The 25,185-nt window shown below is 31.0% G+C and overlaps 1 protein-coding gene across 2 annotated transcripts; it reads left to right on the forward strand.

The window, feature by feature from the left end:
• The first annotated feature begins 1,410 nt into the window (after positions 1–1,410).
• LOC139527891 (heat shock 70 kDa protein 12A-like) lies at positions 1,411–15,402 on the forward strand. Of its 2 annotated transcripts, XM_071323564.1 has the most exons (14): positions 1,411–1,532; positions 1,703–1,745; positions 2,339–2,365; positions 4,087–4,347; positions 5,953–6,279; positions 7,650–8,000; positions 8,606–8,659; positions 9,227–9,514; positions 10,316–10,378; positions 11,385–11,442; positions 12,246–12,573; positions 13,059–13,274; positions 13,497–13,623; positions 14,385–15,402. In XM_071323564.1, exons 2-14 carry the CDS (start codon positions 1,703–1,705, stop codon positions 15,026–15,028), a joined length of 2,787 nt encoding a protein of 928 aa, XP_071179665.1. In that variant the 5' UTR covers positions 1,411–1,532; the 3' UTR covers positions 15,029–15,402. The 2 variants fall into 2 exon arrangements, with proteins under 2 accessions (XP_071179665.1, XP_071179666.1); XM_071323565.1 differs by lacking the exons at positions 1,411–1,532; positions 1,703–1,745 and adding an exon at positions 1,788–1,865.
• The last annotated feature ends 9,783 nt before the right edge of the window (positions 15,403–25,185 follow it).

Below are 25,185 nucleotides of genomic sequence, written 5' to 3' on the forward strand. Positions count from 1 at the left end.
CATAGTACAATCAAAAACTATTTGATGTGAAAAATGTTTGTTTTTGCAGATTAAGGTTACACTTAAGTGTAAATGATTAAAGACATGCATTATAAAAGTCATATATTGTGTATGATTATTAAATATATAACAGGGAACATTCATATGCATTGTCATACCCCTAGCTGTCAAATATCTGGGTTTGAGCGTTCTTGATGTAGGTGAATATATGCAAAGGAGCTTTAGATGCACATACTTTATGAAGTCATATTTATCAATAAATTACACTGCATTTGACCGTGTTTTGTTTGTTTGTGTTTGGCATACTGATATCTCCAATATGATTGCTAATATTTGGAACATGTTTGCATACGTACGACGTATACGTTCTACTGCATTTAGACAAACTATATATGTCACAATTTTAAATGTTTTTACTCTTCACACGTGTAAAACTTTTCCTTCTTTACCGTAGTGAAGTTTTGTTTTTATAATCTTTGTTAACAAATAATGCTTTCATAGAGTCTAGATATTTGTTTACCAACCTGTAAAAGTTCGAAGTAAATTTCCTTAATACATCTCAACCGCATCAAATTTTGCAGTTTTGGGAGAATTGGATATGATCCCATGTTCTGTAGATGACATTAAACATGTTAAACTTTGTGTATGTTTCTGGCATCATGTTGTTAATTCAAATCCAGACAGTTTAATGAATACGATTTATATTATATAATAACTCAGATTGGTATAGTACAAAAGTGAAATTGTTATTTGAAAAAGTTGTATTTTAACATGTTTTGGAAAATCAGAATTCATTTAGCATGTTTAGTAAAACATGTAAAAATCATCGTACAACTTTTGACCCCTATGTAAATTTTAAGTTAAAGATAAATTACACTTTAATTAAGAATATACCAAACTCAATGATTTGAGGAGTACATTTTTCATAATATTTCAGATATATTGTACCATCTTTCAATAATCCTTTAGACATTTAAAAGTTCTATTTCATATTTCGAAGAACTGTTTATGATGTCAGTGAATGTTGCATAAAAGGTATTGATAAAATGTATTTATTCAGACGTTCACTAACTTGAGTTATGTTATGGAATATATTATATATATTGCATTACTTATATCTAAAGCTGTTCCTCCTCGGTCAAATAGATATATAGAGAGAAAAAATATTGAAACATTACAAGATTTTATATACATCTCTTTATATATTTTTTTATATTCTGTATTGATATACAATTGACAGTAATGATTAATGTGTGTTCTTTGTTTGTGTGTTGATGACACAATATTTTTGATTTTATATCAATAAAATCTTTGACTTATTATCTTATATTTAATATAACATTTATAATTGTCAACGCGATAACATAACTTTTACATTGATTGATAATAATTATCTCCCTTGATGGCCTTGTCCTGCACAAGGAAATTGAATACTATTTTTAGCAACGAAATCAACACAAAATGTCAAATGGTTTTCCGAAAATCATATATATTTATTTGGTTAACAGCTGATTTTCTCCTATTCATACCAGGTAAATATGTTTTTACTTATTTCAATGTAATGCTAATATAATGACATATTCTTGTTGTCAAATACTTTATTTTGTTAACTTTTTATGTGGTTTTTTGTTTTTGCAATAAGTATAATATTGTTTTAATGACCTATTTGTATGTTGCAAAGTAAAATGTTGGTATGTTTCAGATGCCTATAATCAAGTCTGTTTTACGCTTTATGATGTCGAACGGTAAGATAAAGTTTATGTTGATAATGTTTATTAATATATTATACGACGCATATGTTTTTTTAGTTGTTAACATTGATTCATTTTCACGAGGTCGTGAAGTATAAGGACATAATATTTTCCGTAAGTACTTACTTTCAGTTGATGTATTTTGACAAATATACCGAAACTGATCTTAGTTTACATTACAACGGGAAATGTTTAGATATATATTCCTAACATCGAATAAAGGATAAAACAAAAAGACATTTAGTTTTGCGAAATATTATTACCTGACAGTATCGATTAAATCGATTAAAACATAACAGTCAAACCAATCCCATTCAAGTATTTTTAGATATGATAATTATATTTTTAGGGTTATTTATGAATATTATAACCAAAACATTAAACAGATCGATCAGGTGTTTTCATATTTTACATTTTGTACAATCACAAACTATTTGAAGTGAAAAATAAAGCTCAGGCGGATAACAGTAACTGTTGTTACTGATATACGTAATACAAAATGCATTAAGAGTCACATGTTTTGTATGATTATTACAGTACATGTGTATTATGAATTGAATTGATGCTTTGCATATAAATTATTTCAGATGATAGTCTTGAAAGTCTAATCAAAGGTATGTTGTTATATGTTAATATTTGTTATTTAAATTTCGTGAATCATATGTGGATACTCAGAAGTTCTAAATATACGTTAGAGTATTTACAATCCTAATATCTTTCCTCTTGCCTTTGATTTTGTTAACTTTTGTATATTAGTAATTACAATATTTAACGTAATTACAATATTTAAGCAACACGACGGGTGCCACATGTGGAGCAGGATCTGCATACCCTTCCGGAGCACCTGAGATCACCCCTAGTTTTTTGGGGGGTTCGTGTTGTTTATTCTTTAGTTTTCTATGTTGTGTCATGTGTGCTGTCATTTGGTTGTCTTTTTCATTTTTAGTCATGGCGTTGTCATTTTGTTTTAGATTTACGAGTTTGACTGTCCCTTTGGTATCTTTCGTCCCTCTTTTAACAAATGACATATTGATTGATTGATCCCGTTTTGTTTCATATACAAAATATACCAACGTAGATAAAGTTATCTCGTTTTAACAAATCCACTCTTTCAATAAAAATATATGATTCCTATCATGATGTCTTTGAAATAGGGCTGTTACTTACACATATAACAACATGTAAATGGAAACGATCAAGACAATGGTTTCAAGCGGTAATGTTCAAGTCATTCTTTCGAACATATAATGGTTGCGATTACTACTTGGAAGATAGTTGTTGAATATATTTGTCATAAATGACCATGTAATTATATATTTCAAGTATCAACCAGAGCACCTGCAATCACCCTGGTGTTTGGTGGGGTACATGTCGCTCGTCTATGAGTTGTTTTTGTAGTGGGTTGAATAATGATGTTTGACTGTCATGCTGTTTTATGTTTTTTATTGCGCTGTGTGCTTTCCTTGAAATAATGAATTCTGAATGTCATTTGATATATTCCTTCTATCTTCAAAGCTTATTTAGGACTATTGGTTTCGATATTTGAATTGCTTTATTAGTTCATGTTTACATCGATAAGACTATAAAATGACTAAAATTCTATATGTTGAGCTCAATTTTGCAGCTACACTATACCAATAGTAGTCTCTGCATATTAATCGAAAGAAAAGAAAGAAAAAAAAGAAACCAACAGTTGGTGTTTTTGATGCTCGAATATGTTGGATCATAGAATGAATAGAACATTTCTAGTCGAAAGATTCTGATGTTAATTTGTGCAGGATTTAGTTTGGAGACTATATACTATAAATAAACGGTTCTGTATTTGCCAGAATCATTTCTTAAAATAACCAGTCCTGTTATTCGATATACAAATTACTGTATTTCGCTTGATTACATTCATACATGACACAATTGCCATTCAACGTCCAGTATCTATCATCAATTGATTCAATAGTTATCAAAGGTACCAGGATTATAATTTAGTACGCCAGATGCGCGTTTCGTCTACATAAGACTTATCAGTGATGCTCATATCAAAATATTTATCAAGCCAAACAAGTACAAAGTTCAAGAACATTGAGGATCCAAAATTCCAAAAAGTTGTGCCAAATACGGCTGAGGTAATCGATGCCTGGGATAAGAAATCGTTAGTTTTTCGAAAAATTCAAAGTTTTGTAAACAGGAAATTTATAAAATTGACCACATTATTGATATTCATGTCAACAACGAATAATTAATTTACTTGTTTAACGTAAACTTTCATGTTCTTCCAAAACATGTTTTTTTAGTCTTTTGACAATAACGTTTTGAATTGAAAGACATTCTACACTTTCAGGCACTGCACGCATGCGGATTAGGCAAAACTTTCGCTGTCTGAAAAGGTTTCTTGGAACTACAAATATAAACGAAATTATTGAAACATCATATCGAGAACGATTGATAGATCACGATGTATACCAAACTATGAAGAGTTTGCATGGAAGTGTTCTGCAATGCGAAAGCATTCTTAAACGAGTGTGTGAAACAGACGAAACAAAATGTTGGAAATTTCTGAACCTTCTTTCAGGGTTTAATATAAGGACATTGCTAAAACCAGGTAAAGTAATCTAATTCAATAAAAGCCGTCAAATATTATAATTTAATATTTGATGTTGTCTTTTGTGAACTGGAATCATTTATGAAGGCATAACGTCCGATTAAAATCTAGCATAGAAATGCATAAATAAATTAAATTAATACGGAAGGAAAGATGTTTTCAAAAACTCGTTATAATGAAATCATGTTGAATTAATTAAACAAAAGATTAATTGGACAGAGAAAAGAAACGATGAGTGTCAAAGACACCAACACCCGACATAAGAGCAGAAAGCAGCCCATTGCCACCAATAAATCTTTAACACAGCAAGCAAATCATACATCCTGAGCAGAGCCTGAAATAATACTTTTACAATAATGTTTACATTTTACTAGTTCAGCTTGATTGAGGCCACACTAAACACCACAAAATACAAATTAATCAAAATTAAATCAACACACAACACGGACAAACTTAAAAGGTTCATGACTTGGCACTCGCAAAAGAAGTTCGCATCGAGTCCGATATTGGAACATATAACAGTAAAAAATTAGTAAAATGAAAATGATAACATATTTAAAAAAGGACTGCTAGCAGTAAACGACATGCCAGCTCCAGACCTCAATAAATTATTTAAAAGATTATATCTTTCGTCATGTCAAAATCTATTACAATACCTCTTGGTATGGGTTTAGTATCATGTTATGATAAGTTATACGAGATGAGCATATTCTGTAAAATTCCAACAACTTGTTTGAAGAATAAACATGTTTATTTTCTTTGGAGGGACACTACATGTAAAATAAACCAATATTAATTCCAAATAATGATGTCATCTTTAATGAATGGACAACTCTATCGTAGCTATATCTCTTTTAAACAAGTCTGTTTAAGGAATGGTGTGCTTATCTTTTGTTAGCCGTGTATAGAATATTTCCAAGATAGAATGTAAAAACCCTTAACGTTAGGATTTTACACATTGTCTCACATTCTCGAATAATGTCATTCAGTAATAGTGTTGACAAGTTGGTGATATCAAAAACACTGGACGGTGTAATAATTTTCAGTACAAAGATTTCCCTCTTTAAATTATTTTTTTAAACATGCACGAGCGGGAACGTCCCCATATAAACCGGAAGATTAACAATACGAAGCGTAAATTTGAGTATCAAGTTGCCTGTTCGAATCGATATCAAGATCTAGGAATTGGTCAGTGTTCATTATAAGTACTAGTATTAGCTTTACAGAAAACAGGATAATCTCTGTAATGATGATACTGAAATTATCACTATTGAGTGCCAAAATAGCATACAAAAAAAAAAATAAAAGCGAATAAGTCAAAAACAAAAAACTGAGCGATGGCAAGTTTGATTCATAATGCAGAAACATTACATGCAAAGTAATATACAATATCTTTTAATGTGTTTTAAGTTTTTAAGTGAATGGGTTGGGTAAGAAGTGGTGGAAGGCTGTCGCGGTTTTTGTTTATGTAATCCATTTATTTTTCTAACTCTCGAACAACGTTTGTTTTTGTTTTAGGTATAGTACAATATATAATTATACTCAAATGAAGATAATATGTGATTTGTTTAACCTAGTTGTAATTTTAGTTCATTTTATTCCCAGATAATGCAATTCCCGAAGAGGCAAAGCAACGTTATCAAAATGTGACCAAAAGCTGTCTGTGGCAACACATAGAGTATATAAAAGACCAGTTAGAAATTAACAAGACCCTGGATACAATGCTAGAATACGACGTCATAGCGGTCAGAGACCATGACGAGATCCAGCTGTCAAAAGGTCGTAGAAAAAAGGTCGAAACGTTTATCAACTGTGTTTTTAGAAAAGTACAAGTGGATTGGATTCCAAAATTTCTGTTTGTTTTGGACCATGAAGGATATGCCAGTTTAGCCGAACAATTAACAAGAAGACGACCTATTTCACCTTTTCAAGGCAAGATAAATTGCAAAAGTTTTAAATGCATGATCTTTTAATTTGTTATCTCGTCGACGAAACAAAGCTAAAAATTCCCAGTTTATTAATAAAATTTTCCTTCGAAAATACCTTCTACTTAAACACTAAAATAACGTTTAAGAAAACACTATTTACAACTTTTAAGCAATATGACAAACACTGCATCTCGGATTTAAAAAAAAAGTATTGCTTGATTTTTAATCATCCCAAAATGAAAGTCTACTGTTTGTTGTATTTGCTTTCGTTTGGACGTTTGATATGCATCGATTTATGGTATATTTTTATTAATTTGTTGATACCTTCTCAAAATTGTTTGTAATTGGGTATTCTCTTGCACAATTTACTGATCTTCCGACAATTATACCGGTAGACGGAATTTGTTGAAGACCATTAATGACCAGATCAACATGTAGTGAAAATGAAACGTCAATAGAATTTGATTACACAACGTTATAGCTAGACAGTTCTATAGCTGCAACTTCAACTTCTAATGAAATTGCTGAATGCCATTCTGTACAGATTTATACTATGAACGTTTCGCCAAAGAATCGACTGCAGAAAAACATTTAAAGCCTTAAAGTTTCAACTGCATATTTGCCAAAACCAATTGTAATGGATGGAACAACGGCAAAATCAGAAGGTGCAAAACTAAAACCCAAAACGCGCCGAACAGAATTGGTTGAGCTTTTTAACAATCAGTTTAGCCTTTGTTACAAGCAATCATTGCTGTTGACGGTGACACGTTCATTGGTAAGGGGACATCAAGGTTTCAGTGTATACCGGAATATTTGAATATTGAAAATGACGTAATCAATTCAACTACCGAATTTGCATTTTTGTGTAAATTGAAGTAATGAAACAACTTTCTGTTCATAAGTTTTTTTACAATAAATGCATGTTGGAAATTGAGAGTTGAAACGAATAATCTAGTGTTGCATTTCTAAAGTCGGTCAGTATATTGTGTCAGCTGCAGAAAAAACCCAGCTGTCAGATATCCCTTAGATTGCCGATCTGAATTAGCAAAATGTTGAATAAACTAAATGTTTCGGACACGCGTTTCTTTTTTTATATTCTGAATTATTCACTTTTATATGTAAAATCGTCACTGATAATAGAGAATTGAACAATATGCTAATTTAAAAAAGTTATAGATTTTGCGCTATAAATATCAACAATTTTATGTTGTCGAGCGTCTGTCTTAATGACGTTCACCAAACATTTTCCTTCATTCAAAATGCAAACACTATTCAACCCTTTCTTAAGTATTGTGTTGTGTTTATGTTCATTTTAATTGTATACAAAAGTGTCAAACGTAGCCGTTATAGTAATTGACTTTAACCTGTTTATAGATCTCTATATTCCACATGGACAAACATTGAGATTAACTGCTCGTTTGAGAGCGCTTCCAGAAGACACTGAAAGAAGCTTGCTTGCAAATGACGGTGGTCTTCTGGACCAAGCTGTCCAAGACGTATTTAACAGTCCTCTTCTTAATGTAAGAGAGGGGTCAATATATCTCTTACTCAACATTTCAAAAGACAAATCATTTGAACTACGACAAACTGCAACCGAAACGATGACAACCTTAGTAAGGAAGATGCTTCAAAGTGACAAAATAAAAAACAGCATTACAGAGAAAACTTATGTTCTGGTAGAAATTGATGAATTGGATGAAGATACATTTCTAAATGAAACTTTTGGTAAGCAATAACTACACGTTAAAAAGTTTATATACATATAATTGATTGGGAAAACCCTTATGCTGACCTTTAAAATATATTTGTTTTTCCTTCATTATTCAACATACGTCCTGCCTTAATATTTTCTTTTTTTAATATGAACGTATTGGCATGTAATCATATGTTTTGCAAAGAGCTTTTGATTTGTTTCTCATACTTATACATGTTATCATTAACATGAACTTTATTGAATTTTGTTACTTGTTTATTTAGTGTTTAATGATATAATCACGATTTTATGTCAACCAAGTAGTTTTAAATACAAAAAAATGAAATTGGAATAAGTTCTTACATTCCGTAAAAACTGCCAGAATAAACAGTCTGCCATTCAACTGTTCTGAAACCGTAAACTATGAACTTTTTCTGGGTAGAACTGACAGAAATAGATCTAAATTAGAACTGTCAACACAAGTTTTTCAAAAGAACTGTTTAAAATTGTTGTTTGGTTGCACTGTCTGAATTAGTTGACAGATCCATACGGATAGTTTTATGCTATTTTACTGTAAAAGATGGTGGATGTTATTTACGATACATCTTATAAAAATGCATATTGTTTTTTTATGTAGATGAAGAGCTGGTTTTGACAAATGTTGGACCAAAGTATGAAACAGATTGTTCCAGTAAGTAACATAATGCGATGAGTTCAAAGTTTTTTTTGTACCTCTAAAAAGTTGTATTTGAAAGTAAAGTCGAATATGTTCAATACCCAAATATGGATAAATATTATAGAGTTAAAATACAAAATGTTCTCCCAATTGTTGTCAAAAGAGAAAATGTAGATACCAATTCAAATGGACATTTAAACTTTTTAGAAATACAAAAACTTCGAGTAATATCGCCATGACAAAAAAAAATATATACATAAATAAAAAAACAATATAAAGTTGTCTCCTTGATCATGTTAATATTTTTAGAAAATCTCCTTATTTTGTTATGAAACATGATGAAATAAAATCAGCAAAACGTAAAAGTTATTCATTAATAAGTAGCAATGACCTTGAAGTTATAACCTTATAAAAACTAGAACAGCAAATATACAGCAATCCAAAGAAAATTCATAACGCGCGTCTGGCGTAAATATACAATTTCATCTTAGTATCAATGATGAGTTTTTTTTTATCAAATGCAGTAAATGCTGGATTTTAACTTTTTTTTCTACCTTGTTTAACCTGAAATTTACATTGTAGGATGCATTCAAAAGACAATTATAAAAAACTATGATATGATATTGGATGAGATCGAAACAGATGCTATTACAGAAACCTTGAATAAGACGGAAACTGTGCCTGATTTTATTCAACACAAGTGTTTAGACAATATGGGTAGTATATCAAGAACACAAAGAGCTGGTATTTTTCTTCAATATGTTCTTACACGCGAAGATATGCTTATAACATTCATGCACGTGTTGACTGATCACGAGGTAGACGTAGAGAGACAAATGTGCCCTGAATGTAGTGGAATGCACGTGAAGCGTAAGTGAGAGAAGTTTTTAATTTGCATACAAAAAAATAGAAAAAATAAAAATAAATGTCAGATTAAAGAAAACAAAACTTGGTGTAAAATTTGGTGTATAAAATGAACTAGTTTGTAATGGGATATGCCATATGTATAAATGTCCTTTTGTGTTGATATTTTACCATTCGTGTTGTTCATACATGCATCATCAAAAATCTAACGGGGTATAGTGTTGGTTTGTTAACTTTAGAAGGCACAAGAGGTATGCATATTTTTATGGTTTGATATGTTACCGTAGCCTAATGACTATATTTTTACGATATTCAAAGGCAAATTAGCTGTCGATCGAACTATTCCAAAAGTGTTACTATTGTCGTTCTATTGCTTTCAATGAATAGTTTTCCAACAAGAAAACTGAATTAGATATACGATATGTTCTTAGTTTTTATAGTAAGCAGCGGTCAAACATAAAACTTACGAGTAACACTTTATAAAAATGTGTCCACAACGCTTCTTTGAACTAACCTTCACCAGGAATGAACAATATCATACCATATATGCCGAAGGTGTTAAGGTTATTGAATACGTGAGAAGATATAAATGATTTTTGACCAAAAACATAAAAGAATAGAATAGGCTAATTATCTATCTTATTGAATTCGAATCTTTGATTCTCATCAACAATGAATCATAAGACGCTTTAACTTTTTTTCAAATATCCATGGCACATACGTGAAGTGAGTATATCAAGGGATGTATGTTATTATAGCATCGACATGTAACATTGTTTTAATTCTTCAAAAATCCTTATTTTAAAGATTCGTCTGGAGACAAGGTGACGAAAAGAACATTTAAATTCCAAATAGAGAAAGATGAAAATGGTAAGAACATGAAAGTATATTTCATTTGAAGCGTTTTTCTTGATTTACCTTTACTATGAACGTTCAGATAAATTAATTTCAACGACTTGTAAAACGGTTAAAATATGAAGATATAATGAAAAAGAGATGTTATCAAATGATGGCACAACCAACCAAAGGTCGCCTTTGCATTGTGGAACATTAACTATATAATTTTATTCATAACCACGAAAATATAATACCATTTTCTTGCTAATAAGAAACAATGAATATCATATATAATTTCACGCCTATGTTATATTTTTATGTCTTTGTTATAACTGAAAAATAATGACAAATGATATTTGATTGGATGAGATGATATAGTCTTATACGACATTATAATATTCACGAAGGTAAACGTTGTCCAAAAATAATTCCTTCATTCGTGTGGGAATTGAGTGTAATGAAAATTAGTATTATCTTAATACGTACCTGAAAGTCACATATAACAGGTATAGCGCAAGACATTTTTTTTTAATTAAAACGCAACGAGTGCTAAAATACCTCCAAGAAAGGGCAAATAAAATAGCATCCAATAAAGAACACAATCGACAAGTAATGATCGAGAAAGTAAAACAAAAAATAACATTATAAGGTATTAATCATTTCTTGTGAAACTCGGTGTATAATGATGTTTATATTTCTATAAAAGTTAATTAGAATTATTATTATATATTGTGTGCTGTATATATATCAATGACTTTCTTAAAAACTTCCATTCAATTATCGAGTCGGAGTGAGTATAACTGCCTTGAGTAGTGGTGCTTACACATCAGTATATACAAATTATTATCCAGTATCCTGTGCAATGTGTACGTATTTCCTTTTGGAGTTCAAGTAGTAATAGTTGACAACGATTGATGTTCATCATTCTACCTTCATACGAAGTTCTTTTGTTGTGTTTATATTTATTATTATTTCATATACCAGTTCAGTGTTAAGTGCAATAAATTGTCCATTATATTTTATACATACTATTCTGCAGGAGAAATTATCGTGCAGTTTATTGATACATCTCATGAAACTGGTGAACTAGATTATGGGTAAGTGTTCTTATATTTCTTGTTTTGTTTTTCTTGAAACTTTAAAAATAGTTTTAAAAAAGATTTCAGTATTAGATATACGCACCACGGTTGCTATGGATAAGATTGAAAGGAGTTGGTCCGGTAAGGGCCGATTTTGGCCTCAAATTTCAAGTTCATCTAACGAAAGTTTTTGGACACTTTTTAAACACTTAAGTGTCTATTTCAATTGATTCGATTAGTTTATGTGAAAGATTTTAACTGATTTAGTCATTAAAAACGCTCTGATTCAAGCTTAAATATGAAAAATCTATCAAATATGCCAAAAAACGTCACTTTTCAGATGGTTTTTGTCAAAAATAAATGTGGCCGCATCCGTGTTCATCCTCAACCTTTATATATGTTTTGTATTATCATCAAATACAACTTGCATTTCAATATTATGAATGAACACGAATGCGGCCACTTTCATTTTAGACGGAAACCGTCTAAAAAATGACCAAAATGGTAAAATTTTGAAGATTTCAGTAATTAAGCATGACTTAATGATGCTAAAACGCGATATTTGTGCATTGTATCGTCAAGAACAGCGCTTATTTATGTAGCAGAAGCATTTTACTTTCCAAAATATAGCTTAAAGATTGCATTTTCACAATTTTCTAAAACCGCTATATTTTGGGGCCAAAAAGGGGTTTTAGTGAACCTACTCCTTTGTTTTAACTTTTGGCAGAGTTCGTCAAAGGTACTAGTAAAATGTTCGAGGATATTGAAAATAAGATATACCAAATGCAGAGCTTCTAGAATTATTATACTTTCTTCTATAGACATGGTAAAGAAGACGAATATGTACCAAAGGAAGTGATAGTTGTGGCAGCTATTGACATTGGGACAAGCTATTCAGGATATGCATATTCAACTGTTAAAGCCTACCAAACTGATCACTTAGATATAACTTGTAATCAGTCATGGAGTTCTGGAGGGAAACAACTTATTTCGTCTAAAACTCCTTCTTGTATTCTTATGACACGAGACAAAGAATTAGTTTCCTTTGGTTACGACGCAGAAAAAGATTATGAACATATAATTGCTGAAGGGAACGCAGACAACTATTATTTCTTCGACAAATTCAAAATGGCTCTTCACAAATCCAAGGTTCACCACGTTTTTAATGTGTTAGATCAGGAAATGTAGCAATTGACAAATACAGTTTGACTATACCTTTTTAAATACTAACCGGATAAGAGTAATAAAACCCCGTATTTTCTTACAATGATCATGTTGATATGTTTTAAAACGAAATGCGCTCATTTTCACATGTATTTTCACATGTATGTTCACATGTATTCAACTTTTAAAGAAACGTTCAAAATGCCATCTTTGGTTGCATACTTTTTTCTAAATTTATCTTAACAAAAAGATAGTGGCAAATCACTCTGCTATGATAATTGTATACGTGTTTTGTACATAACCAAACTAATCTCAATATTGTATATAAAGCAGTAAAACGTCTCTATATCGACTAAGAAGGGATTTTGATTATAGTCTTGTGACAGATCGATCCATCGATAGCATGTATCACGTTATTCTCTTTGTCGTTTTCATTGTATATATTTATATTTTGAAATTCTGTTATGCAGGTTGCACCTGAACAGATCGAAATCAAAGATATTCGAGAACAGACAATTGCAGCTATAGATGTATTTGCGTTGGCTATTAAGGCTTTGAAAGAGGATTTTGAACAGCATTTAATTGAAAGAATAGACTATTCTCAGGAGAATATTCATTGGGTTCTTACAGTCCCTGGTTTATGGGATTTCAATGCAAAAGAGTTCATGAGAAAATGCGCAGAAAAGGTTTGCTATACGCTTGTTTATTTGAAAACATAATGAAGTTTATGTGATTGTTTAAGTTAATTTTCAAATTGTATAGAAGACTGTTAAACCGGATAACTTACCTGTGGCTTTCTGCACTGATTTTTACGAATTTAAAGCCGTGTACGTAATTAATGTTTATAATTAGTTGAAAATACTTCTTATTCTAAATATGATGTACTTTTTATTAATTTGGTTTTACAGGTTGGCATAAACAAGGGACAGCTTTCAATCGTTCTTGAACCAGAGGCAGCATCTGTATTCTATTTAAACCAATGTGTTGCAGCGGAAACTAAAAGTGAAGAGAAGTATATGGTTATTGATATTGGAGGTTAGTAAGAATACCTAGTTATCACAGGTACCAGGATTATATTTAAATACGCCAGACGCGTCTTCATAAGACTCATAAGTGACGCTAAGTGACACTCAGATCAAAATAGTTATTTAGTCAAACAAGTACATAGTTGAAGAGCATTGAGGAACAAAAAATTCCAAATACGGCTAAGGTACTTGTAATCTATTCCTCGGATAAGAAAATCCTTAATTTTTCGAAAAAATCATTCCGTTTTAACAGAAAATTTATAAAAATGGCCAGATAATTGATATTCATGTCAACACCTAAGTACTGACTACTTGGCTGGTGATACCCTGGAGGACCAATATTGTTCTTCGTTTGATTGATTTTTAGTATTTGTCTGCCCTCCGACCATAGTAGGGGCATAATGTTTTCTGGTCTGTGTGTCCGTTCGTTTGTCCGTCCATCTTTTCCGATTCAGATTAAGGTTTTTGGTCAAGGACGTTTCATATTGTAATACCTAATACCTAATTAGAGTTTTAACCCCCTGTTTCACGGTCTACTGAAATTAGAAAATGATAGTGCGAGTGGGGAATCCATGTACACATTCTTGTTGCAATATATAAAGTATACTTTTGGGGCACTCCTTTCTCATAGATTTGTCAACTAGAAAGATAAAATGAATACAAATGTTTACTGCGACTAATAAGAGACGACTGTCATCTGAATTGTGAAAAAACCTTTGTTTTAATTGACCAACCACAACATGGAAACATAACTGTAAAGTTTTTTTTCAGGTGGAACTTTTGATGTCAGTGTGCATGAGAGAACAAATGAATATCAACTACGAGAACTTTGTCCTCCTTCCGGTGGTCCATTTGGTGGAACGACTGTGAATGAAAAATTCCTGGAGATATTGAAAGAAATAGTAGGCCCAGATGTCATTCAATCACTGAAAGTTGAGCATTCAGGGAGGTATATGGAGCTTATGCGAGAATTCGATTGCGCGAAACGTCTACAGACCAAAAACAACACAAGAAAAACAATAAATTTTACGTTCCCTTTTATCGTATTTGATCAGTTATGTATAAGATATCGCAAACTTTCTTTTCGACAAATGATAGCGAAATCGAAGCATGAACACAATATCTCAATAGTTGGGGACAAACTTCGAATAGTTAAAGATACAATGTATGCATTTTTCCTCCCGTCTGTTTATCAAATAGTTCAAGAAATAGAAAGAATTTTGAGAATTGTGAACGATGAAGTGACAACTATACTTCTAGTTGGCGGCTTCGCTGAATCAGAAATATTACAAGACAGGATAAAGAAATCGTTTCCTAGAAAAGATCTAGTTGTATTTACAGAATCTGATCTTATTGTTCTGAAAGGGGCGGTCTTATTTGGTCATCAACCACACATTATTGGCAGAATTATATAAAAGTGGTGTCTGAGATGTTGCTAAATCGAAATACAGGAAACTTTTTGTGTCTTAAACACATCACATAATAAATTAACCATATTAACGTTCAACCATATATGAGTACATCATTTACATATTACGCAGAAATATGCATACTAAAAACATGCAGAAAAATAAAATAAAGAACAAAGTGCATGACTAGTTTGCTCTATGCTCAGATTATAATGTTGTATTTCAATGTGTTGCAGATGAAATGATTAAACGTTGTTTTAAGAATTCGATATAATTCATAAAATAGTCGAATTAATACTAATAGTAAATTTTAGTGTAAAACAAGCACATCTATCTGAACAGTTCCTGATAATCTGATGAAATAAATTTCTAGTCTTTTAGTCATTTTCAAACTTATCTATTACGGTTGCAGTTAATTTAGATTTGTGCATCCAATGTTCAGAATTTTCAGTAGTTATTGACTTCCTGTGAATATAATATCTTACTGAATTGTCTGCAAGCGATTGTCTGAACTGGACATTCTTGTGAAACACTGAATGTGACTGAATAATGATTTTTAAGACTTTTCAAATACCATTACGACCAATAAGACCTTTTATGACTAACATTCATTTAGTAGTGTAAAGATACTTTTAAAACATGAAATTGAGAAAGAAGACGGTAAAGGAGCCAATAGGACAACTCGACCGGTACAAACGCAGAAAATAGCCCAGCGCCAATAAATCGGTCTCAACGCACGGACGCGACCTTATGCTTGCCCCTTAACAATCAGTTAAAATAGAAAGGGAAGAGGACACAAAAAACAATCCCCGAAGACTAAAAATGATATAAGATAAAAAATGGAAGATGTTTGGCTGAAATTTTGAGAAAATCTTTTCTTCAAAATTGAGTATCGAAAAATTCCAAAAAACGGAAACAAGTATCATTTTGGTTGTCATAAACACAGAAACATGTATTTTTTCAAATTCAGGATACTTTTATCACGAAATAGGTTATTTAAAAATACTAGAAACATCGCAAAATATCAGAAGAAAGGTTTGACTGAATTGAGGATTTTTAATAGGATAAAACATGAAATGTAATTTTTGTTCAAATCTCTTAAATCAAACACGAAAACGTAGCCTTTTCTATTCTGTGTGAGATTTTTTGTATCTAAATATATTTTTTTGAGGTGGTTAGGCCGGTGCAATGACTCCTTCAATACTGATGAATTATAATATACATTGCACTCAACTCCCTTTATATACTTTAAACTTTCCATTGTGTATTGCAATTATGTCTTCAATAATACTTTTAAAATGGACATCTGGTATTATAAGCAAATAAATACTCATAATATCTTAAAAATAAATTCTTTTTGGAAACAAAAAATCCTAAATCCAACTTGAAAAATACACATATATTTTCAAATAATGTTTAACGAGTAGTACGTGGCAAAAGATCTCCCGACCCGAAATATAATGTAACAAAAATGAACATAACAAAAGAACAGAGAGAAGTGCTATAAGATTCAAACGGCCTAATAAATACATGTAGCATTTGTACGAAAAAATATAGAGGATAATTAGATATACATTTGTACAAAGATATATTGTAATTATAAAAATAAATGTCAATTACTTATAATAGAAGTTTATTGCCTTCATTTGCTTTTTCTATGACAAACAAGGCTGTTTAAGTTGTGGGTCCCTTTAGTTGATCCCCTGGGTTGATGTTACAGGTGATAACTTATGAAATATGTGTTAAATAAAAAGAAGGGAAAAAAAAAAAAAAAACCGCACCAGACAAACACAGAATGAATGTTTCAGACTTTGGATATGCGCACAAATGCAGTGGAAATAAACATGTACCCTGTACAATGTATAATCCCTAGGATAGTTGTATGGTTTCTTTCTTTGTGGAATTTGTTGTTATACAAACCGTACAAATTTCGCGGCCATATAATAGTGTGACGTCGCCGTCGTCATCGTCGTTGTTGTAGTCGTCCTTGTCCAGAATCATTTTGAAGACTATTACTTACGTATAAGTGTATGGATCATTATGAAATTGTACCACATTATTCAAGATTACAAGGTAGCTTTGGATCGTTTCGATTACTAAGTATGAATTACTTATTTCTTTACCAATTTCAATATTAATGCGGTATATTGTACGATTTTGGGGTTTCTTTAATATACTAAATACACTTGTGTCTTCAGATTTCTGATTTGAGGCCCCGTTCTTATATTATGTCACATTTAGGTAAACAAGCTCCAATATTAAGATTTGATTCGGTATCAAAAATTGAATGCTTGGGGTTCTATTATAATCCAAATTTATCCCTGTATTAAGACATTTGATATTTGAGGAAGTACACCACTAATTCATGGTCCCATTACTTTCCATGTTAAATTCCTCCATTTCAACCAGGCACACTCATGTGTAGAAACTGTTTTGCGTTAAATGTGTACTACTTTCTGATATGTGCTTTCTGGCCGGGCCCGAATTAGTGGTGTTACACCTTGACAATGATAGGTTAATTAAAAAAAAAATCTTAGATAAATTCACACCGTGTCAAACACCTACAATGTATGCTGTTTCAAATATATTATCACAATCGAACCTCTTCTTACAACCATCCATTGTTTTTATTTGAAAATACAATTTTAATGCACATTTACGGATGTAGTCAATTAAAATTTAAAAACAGATTAAGAGTCAAATCTGTGAACATGCATTTGACAGTTAACATTACTTTCAATGACGTTTTGTATAAAATAAGACAGTAATAACAATTTTGACGTTTGATACACTGCATTACTGTCTTGTTTATCCATGTACATATATTCGTATATTATTGATTCTGTCTAGTTCTATGTTCAAAACCATATAATTATGGATTAAAAGTGCTGCAGTCTCGTGATACAGATAACACCGGATTTCGAAAACATAGCATACAGAATATAATATTTTAAATATGCCGATCTTTTTTTTTGTCATCAAAAGTTGATCAAAGGAAAATAGAAAAATATTAAGAAACAAAAATGCTACGCAAAAATAAAGACTTAGTGACATCAACCCGAGTAAACTCAATTTAATAATTCGATTTAAAGGGCTTGGCCGTTAAATCGCGTTATCAGAGGAAGGCAAGACTTGCGACAGTTCATGCACAGGTCAATGTAACGCGCATATCTTAATTCGATTACACGGCATATCAATTTTAACAGCTAAAGCACTCCTCACAATATTTTGAATGCACGGTCTGCTAGGAAGTAACTGAATTTATCTAAGGTCAGATTGTTGAGTTTATTGTACGCATAATTAATGTAAATACTTATCTTATTAATTTTTCAATTTCAACATATTATTGATTAATTAATTTAAAATCGGTCACATTCAACTTGATAATTTATACATTAGTGGACAATTTACTAAAGCAATGATTTATATATAGTATACAAATCTTTGACTAAAGTTATTATAATACGAGCGAATTTATTTTTAATTTATGCTGGATTGTATAATAAATGTTTGATTCACATAGTTTTTAATTCCAGTTACATTAATATTTTTGTATCTTTTTATCGAGGTATTAAAATTGAAAACTAGATTCCAGGTATTTCTATTCAATTTACATTTCGTAATGCAGATTAAAATGGTATTGTTCCATTATCAGGTATGTTAACTATTATTTAATAATGGGGTTGCCTTGTGAGACATTAACACCTTATAGGCTGCACCAGTACCGATGAACTTGATTTATCACTGTATTATTATTCAATTTAGAACATTAATCCATGGAATCTTCATTTCCACCTCAAACGTAGTTTCTCATGTTGATTTTGGACATCTGTTGCCAGGGTTCAAGTCAGCACCCCATTATTTCAAAATTTTATTTCATTTTAATTTTCATTTGAATTTTGAATTTTATTTATCTATTTTATTTGCATCTAAATTACGGTTGCCCAAAGACCCTTTGTTTGTGGGTTGGTAACCGACAGAAGCCATGATCTTACTTCGCCAATAAAATATATTTTTATTTTAATAACGTCTTCTCTCTTATAATATAGATATATTTTTATAATACAGTCTTATTAGAGTCAACAAGAACTGTAAATTGTACATTTTGCACACCACTGACCGATTCACAATTTAATTTTTAACATCTACTATGTACTTAGTTTTTCATACATTCAACATGTTCAGCATATTCAGTACAGATACTTCTTCATTTAACTATTCATTAGGGTATGCATTCATTCGATTAAGTAAAAGCTCGGACGGTAAGAGTAACTTTCTGTTCTTCATTCTTGTCAGTTTGTTGTGGATTTGAATGATACATTTATATGGCTATCATTTACTAATGAACAATTCTATCTTCGATTTAACAGTGTTATATCTATTTTTCTAAAAGTGTTAAAAATACAGGATTTGAAAATAATTTACATATTATTTTATATGATTCGACATAGGTATAGCAAGGTATGACAATTTAAGTCGTTAAGTTAAATCGAAATTAAGATATCGAATTAGACCATTACATAAATTAACAAAAAAAAAATAAGTTCTTAAAATATCAGATTATTAATTCTGGCTGAATTACTATTTATTTTAAGAGCTTGTCTATGAGAAAACCATGCAATATGCCAAAAATCGTCCGGAAGCTAGTTTTTAAATATAATGTTATGTGACATGTATCTGGAAGGCTACCATGTAGGGACTCTGTGTACACCATCAAAAGTAGTAATTTTCTTTGACAGAATGGAAGTTAAACATGTTTTCACCGGCATAAAACGGGTTTTACTGACAAATGATATGAATTGACATCATGCCAACTTTTGAAAAATGATTGGTACAGGGAGGTTGATGCTGCTTACTGTTTTCAAAAGTTAATAATTTGCAAGATAACACCTGAATTTTGTTTCTGTTTTGCTTTTTATGTTTCATAAGGTTGATAGCTTCAGAATCTGTAAGCTTTTGATTTGCAAATAAGTATTAATGACATTTTGAGCATGTCAAAAAATCTAAAATTATAACGAAAAAAAAAAGAAGAATTCAGGCAGAATATACTATTTACTTGTAAACAAACTCCTGAAGTTTATCTAAAAGTTACTGGTATATAGAAAATAATTAAAGAGAAAAATTATAAATACAATATTATTTTGAGAAATATAATTGAGAAATTCATGGGTTTTAGATAAATTTGATTATCAAAATATTTTTCCTATCTTAATCCAATATTCATATGCTATAGTATTCATCAGGACATAACAGTTCTAATTTCAAATATTTATTTGGTAGATATATTTGATTTAATAATTTCAAACTTAATCTTAAATTTCTGTCTCTACAGAAAAATTAAGACAAAACCTGCATGGTGCACCAGTAAAACATTGATTTACATCCCCTGATTGTACTCTTTAATGTTTACATTGGAGACACAATGGAACCACACCTACTGCTGCATTATTTCATAGACAATCTGTAATTATGTAATTAATGCATAACTATGCAGTATGAGAAAAAGAATGAAATGAAATGTACATTTGCTTATAAATCTGAATGTGGACAATCATTGCATTATGCTTCAAATGACCTGTGTATCCCTTATAACCAAATGTGACAAACCCACAAGTACCCATTTACGTAGTCTTGGGTGTAACTCCATGGACTATGAACTACCAGAAGGGCTTTTAATACTGTACAGAAGTGGGATATATTCAATAGACTGTTCGTAATGTGACATTTACGTATGCCCGAAACACAGGGATAATTTTGGAATATATTGGAGGCGTCAAACAAGAAAGTGCCAGTCACCTACACATCCAGACCAGAGTGTTGCAAAACCAAGCAGAGGCATACCAGCATCAGTATGCAAAGAGCTATGGACGATAAAGAGAATATCTCTGCCAGTTGGTTCAGGTACAAATTCCTAGTATGATTTAAAAGTGTGATAAAATTTCTTTTTTTTAGATAAAACTTTGTATGGAAAAAGGGGAGGGGGTGGTTATACATGTAAATGCACTTCATGTGAAATACTCAATTTAATAAAATTATTACAAAACATTAAATGTCATGCATAAAAAAATATTTGGGAGATATTCTGAGACAATTATTTTTTTTTTTTTGGGGGGGGGGGGGGTGTGGCTACATTTACTATGCATATGTCAACACAGATTGGTACAAATGTACATGTACTTGTTAACAGTTAAGCTTGAATTGGTCTGGCAGAAAAAATCAGTATATATGCATGGCAAAGAAATAAAAATGTAAAGGAACAGTGCTGATATTTATCTTATAGTCATTGCTTAGGCTACATGTATCAACACAGATCAACAGAAACTATCACCACACTGCAGGTGTAAGATAGCCCGAGCACTGGTTAGATCAGAATCATTTGAAACTGACTCACAACAAATGTGAATTAATGAATTCAGCCATCAAATAATATTGATAAAAAAATCAAAATTTTCCTGACATAATTTAGTCAACAATCACAAAGAAGTTTACATAATGTTACGCACGTTTAGCATGATTTGACTTTGGCACTTTAAGATATATTGAATTTCCAAATATGATATACTAGAAACATTTAAATACATGTAAATACACATTAATTATCAAAATATTTGCATATGTACATGATCTACAAAGTTTATACATGTGCAAGCTTATATTAAGGTCCCTATATAAAATAATTATACAATGCATGATTTTTAAGTTACTGTACATGATTTCTTTTTTCTACTTGCATGATTAAGTAACATTTTTCCATTGTTATGGTATGAATTGTTTTAACTGAAAAATTACTTGAGACAAAGTTTGTTTTTATCTTTCAAGCCTACAATTTATATTTAAGTTACTACATGTACTCAATGGAAGTCATCTGCTTTAGAATTAAAATTCTAGATCTGATCTAAAAACAATTAACTACAGTTTTTATTAGAATTCTTTGTCTGCACTACCTACTTATCTTTGGGTACTATGTCTAATATGTATACTATACATATATACATATATATGCATCATTGTAAAATATTTCTCTTTCTTTTAGGAATATTTTACTCTTGCATCAGAAAGTATCCTGTATCCCAAGACAGCAGGCAGGCTTTGATAACTGATATTGGGATGTATATACTTGTAGAATAAAATGTCATTGTGCACCTCTTGTTTAGATTTTTTTTGTCCGAATCATTTTTGGGGGTTTCCAGAGGCAAATCATTGACATTGCATTTAGTGCCTGTTATGAAGTATGTTAATGGTTCATTTCATCTTTCATTGATTATTGTCTATTTGGCAATCATACCACATCTTTTAATGTTTATACATTTCACATTTGACTTAGTTTCTAGGTCCAATTTTTGCAATAACCTGGATGGTAACTTTATGAGATTTTGCACAAACTATTCTGTTATTGATACAAAATCAAGGTCATATGCACCTTAATTTACATTTGGTTTCTTGTTGGTCAATATTTTATTGGCATTTTAAAATAAGTAAGTAGAATGCTAGCTTCATATGTGTAATAATATTTGTATTTGTAATGATTGTAATATGGATATCACTTCTTGTAGGTTGAAGAGGCATCCTGTTATATGGTAGCAAGTAAGACTTGAATTGTTGTAAAAAAAGCAAAAAGAAAGAAATAAAAGTGTTATCTTTGTATGTACAACCCTATGAACGTTGGCATTTTTTAGAAAATAGGAAATTTGGAAAATTCCAAATTTTACAGAGTTATCTGCCCTTGGGTAACTTCAATTTGTTTTTATGGCAGATATGGCTATGAAAAGGTCTTTGTATTATGTTTTACAATTGATGCCACTTTTGTTGATGATATGTTTATAAATACATTAAATATTGTTTCAAAATATGCTTATTTTGTGTTTTTTCTATTGGTTTTCATCCGAAAATTTCCAAATTACAGGTGGCGCCCCCTACGGCCAAGATATATAAATCAGATCAAAACATTATATTTATTTACAGTAGTTATAGTAAGGTTAACCTACAAACCAGATTTCATAAAGATTGGCAAATATTGATTCCGGACTATTTTGCATGGTTTTCTCATGGACAGGCTCTTAAACAAATTTTACCATCCATATGTCTTTCTATATGTCATTATTTCCAGACGGAGACGGCCCAACTTATGCATTTACTGTACGGCGTTGGATTGGTTACTGTCATCTAAAGTAGTAAGTCGTTGATCATCAAACTGTAAACCCTCATCGAAGATAGCGGGTAAAGGACTGAGACGTCACTCCTTGATGGATTGAAATGAGAATGATTGAATGACAACTGACTATATACAGGCATGTTTCTTATATAGGAGAGGGGTGAAAGATACCAGAAGGACATCCCACACAAAAAATTCCAGGTGAGCGATTCAGGCTCTTAAGAGCCTCTTGTTTTACTAAAAAAAAAACAATAAAATAGAATGAAGCATTTGTTTATGTATGATTTATTAATTTGCTACAAAGATTTAATTTGATATTTTCTATTTAGTTTTTATGAAGTTTCATTGTAAATTCATGCACTTGAGTGCCAAAAAACACGAATTAGACCCCATTGTGCAGTCTTCTTTTTCTAATTGTACAGAAAGGAAATGAATTTCAGCCTGAATCTTAAATGCATATAATAAATATTTAGTCACTGAAATAAAAGATCATTACACTAGATATTGTGTACTTTATTCATGTCTAATTTGTATGATTATTCCTAAAAATGAAATTTAAGATAAAGGAAGTGTCAACTCAAAGATTGTTGTAAATTTAATACTCAACATTTGCTAAACACTGTCACTTGAATGGTACATGAAACATGTATTAATGATAGCAGACTGAACACAAGTACTTTATCATAAACATAGCATGTTGTAAATGCATCTCAACTATAGAAAGTATTAAGGTCTGAGGCCATTAGATAACTTTTATCATATGACATCTGTGGTACATCATCAACACTCAGAACTGTTGAAGCAAATAAAACAACAACAACAACAAACAAAAACAACAGAAAGTGATATTCAAGATCATTGTGGATACCATTGATTCTGATCAAATAAGAAAATTCCCATTATATTACAAAAGATAAAAGACATTTTCTTTGGCTGAAATCTGAACTAACTTCTTTTAGACTTTTTTGTCAGTCACAGATTCGAGTCTGTGTTCTACAATGGAATTATTATATCAATATCAATATCATACTTCCATGGTTTTACTGACCCCTTTAAATGTACATGCTGAAGGGTAAAAAAACTTCCCTGATCAGCTTTACCAAGGCAAAAATAAAAATATGTACATTGGAATATATTGAAATTGCAACATATTATCACACACTTTGATTCCATTTGGGTTTTCCCTACAAAGAAAGTTGCATAGTGCAAGATCTATTTGATTGAAGCTGTATATTTCAGATGACAGAAACATGATTCATATATCTTGAACTTTCCGTCTGTCATTTGTCCATATTCCTTTGTCTCATTTTCATGCTTCATCAACTGCTTCAAACTATTCTTTTTATACGACCCCAACATTTTTATACGCCCGTCAAAATTTTGACTGGACGTATTATGGTATACAAATGTCCGGTGTCCGTCCGTCCGTCTGTCTGTCTGTCCGTCCGTCCGTCTATCTGTCCGTCCGTCTGTCTGTCCGGCGTAAACATGTCGCACCGTAACTTGAGAACGACTTATCCAAATTTCATGAAACTTAATATAGTCATTTCTTATGATGGTCAAATGATCTGTATACTTTTTGGAGAAAATAAGATTAAAACTTTTTGAGTTACGGCACTTTGTAACTAAAACAGGGGTGTGTTTTTTTCACATGTCGCACCGTATCTCAAAAACGATTCTTGATTATGGCTTAAAACTTAAAACACTTCTTAGTTATATTAATCTTAATATCTGTATACTTTTTGGTGATGATTCAAAATTTTATTTTTGAGTTATTGAGTATTTTGTAAAAAAGGGGGAGGTTTTTTTTACATGTCGCACCATATCTCAAAAACGATTTATGATTATTGCTTAAAACTTTACACATGTCTTTGTTATAATAATCTGAAGATCTGTATACTTTTGGTGATGATTCAAAATTTCATTTTTGAGTTATTGAGTATTTTGTAAAAAAAGGGGAGGTTTTTTTTTACATGTTGTGCCGTATCTCAAAAACAATTTATGATTATTG

This window comes from Mytilus edulis, chromosome 6 (genome assembly GCF_963676685.1).
Source record: "Mytilus edulis chromosome 6, xbMytEdul2.2, whole genome shotgun sequence".
NCBI classification, from domain to species: Eukaryota; Metazoa; Mollusca; class Bivalvia; order Mytilida; family Mytilidae; genus Mytilus; species Mytilus edulis.

Excerpts from the sequence above, each read along its gene's own strand:
- LOC139527891 (XM_071323564.1), top strand. The coding sequence starts at position 1,703 with ATGCCTATAATCAAGTCTGTTTTACGCTTTATGATGTCGAACG. Across the intron at positions 10,379-11,384 it reads AATAGAGAAAGATGAAAATG|GAGAAATTATCGTGCAGTTT; the intron begins GTAAGAACATGA and ends ACTATTCTGCAG. Across the intron at positions 11,443-12,245 it reads ACTGGTGAACTAGATTATGG|ACATGGTAAAGAAGACGAAT; the intron begins GTAAGTGTTCTT and ends TTTCTTCTATAG.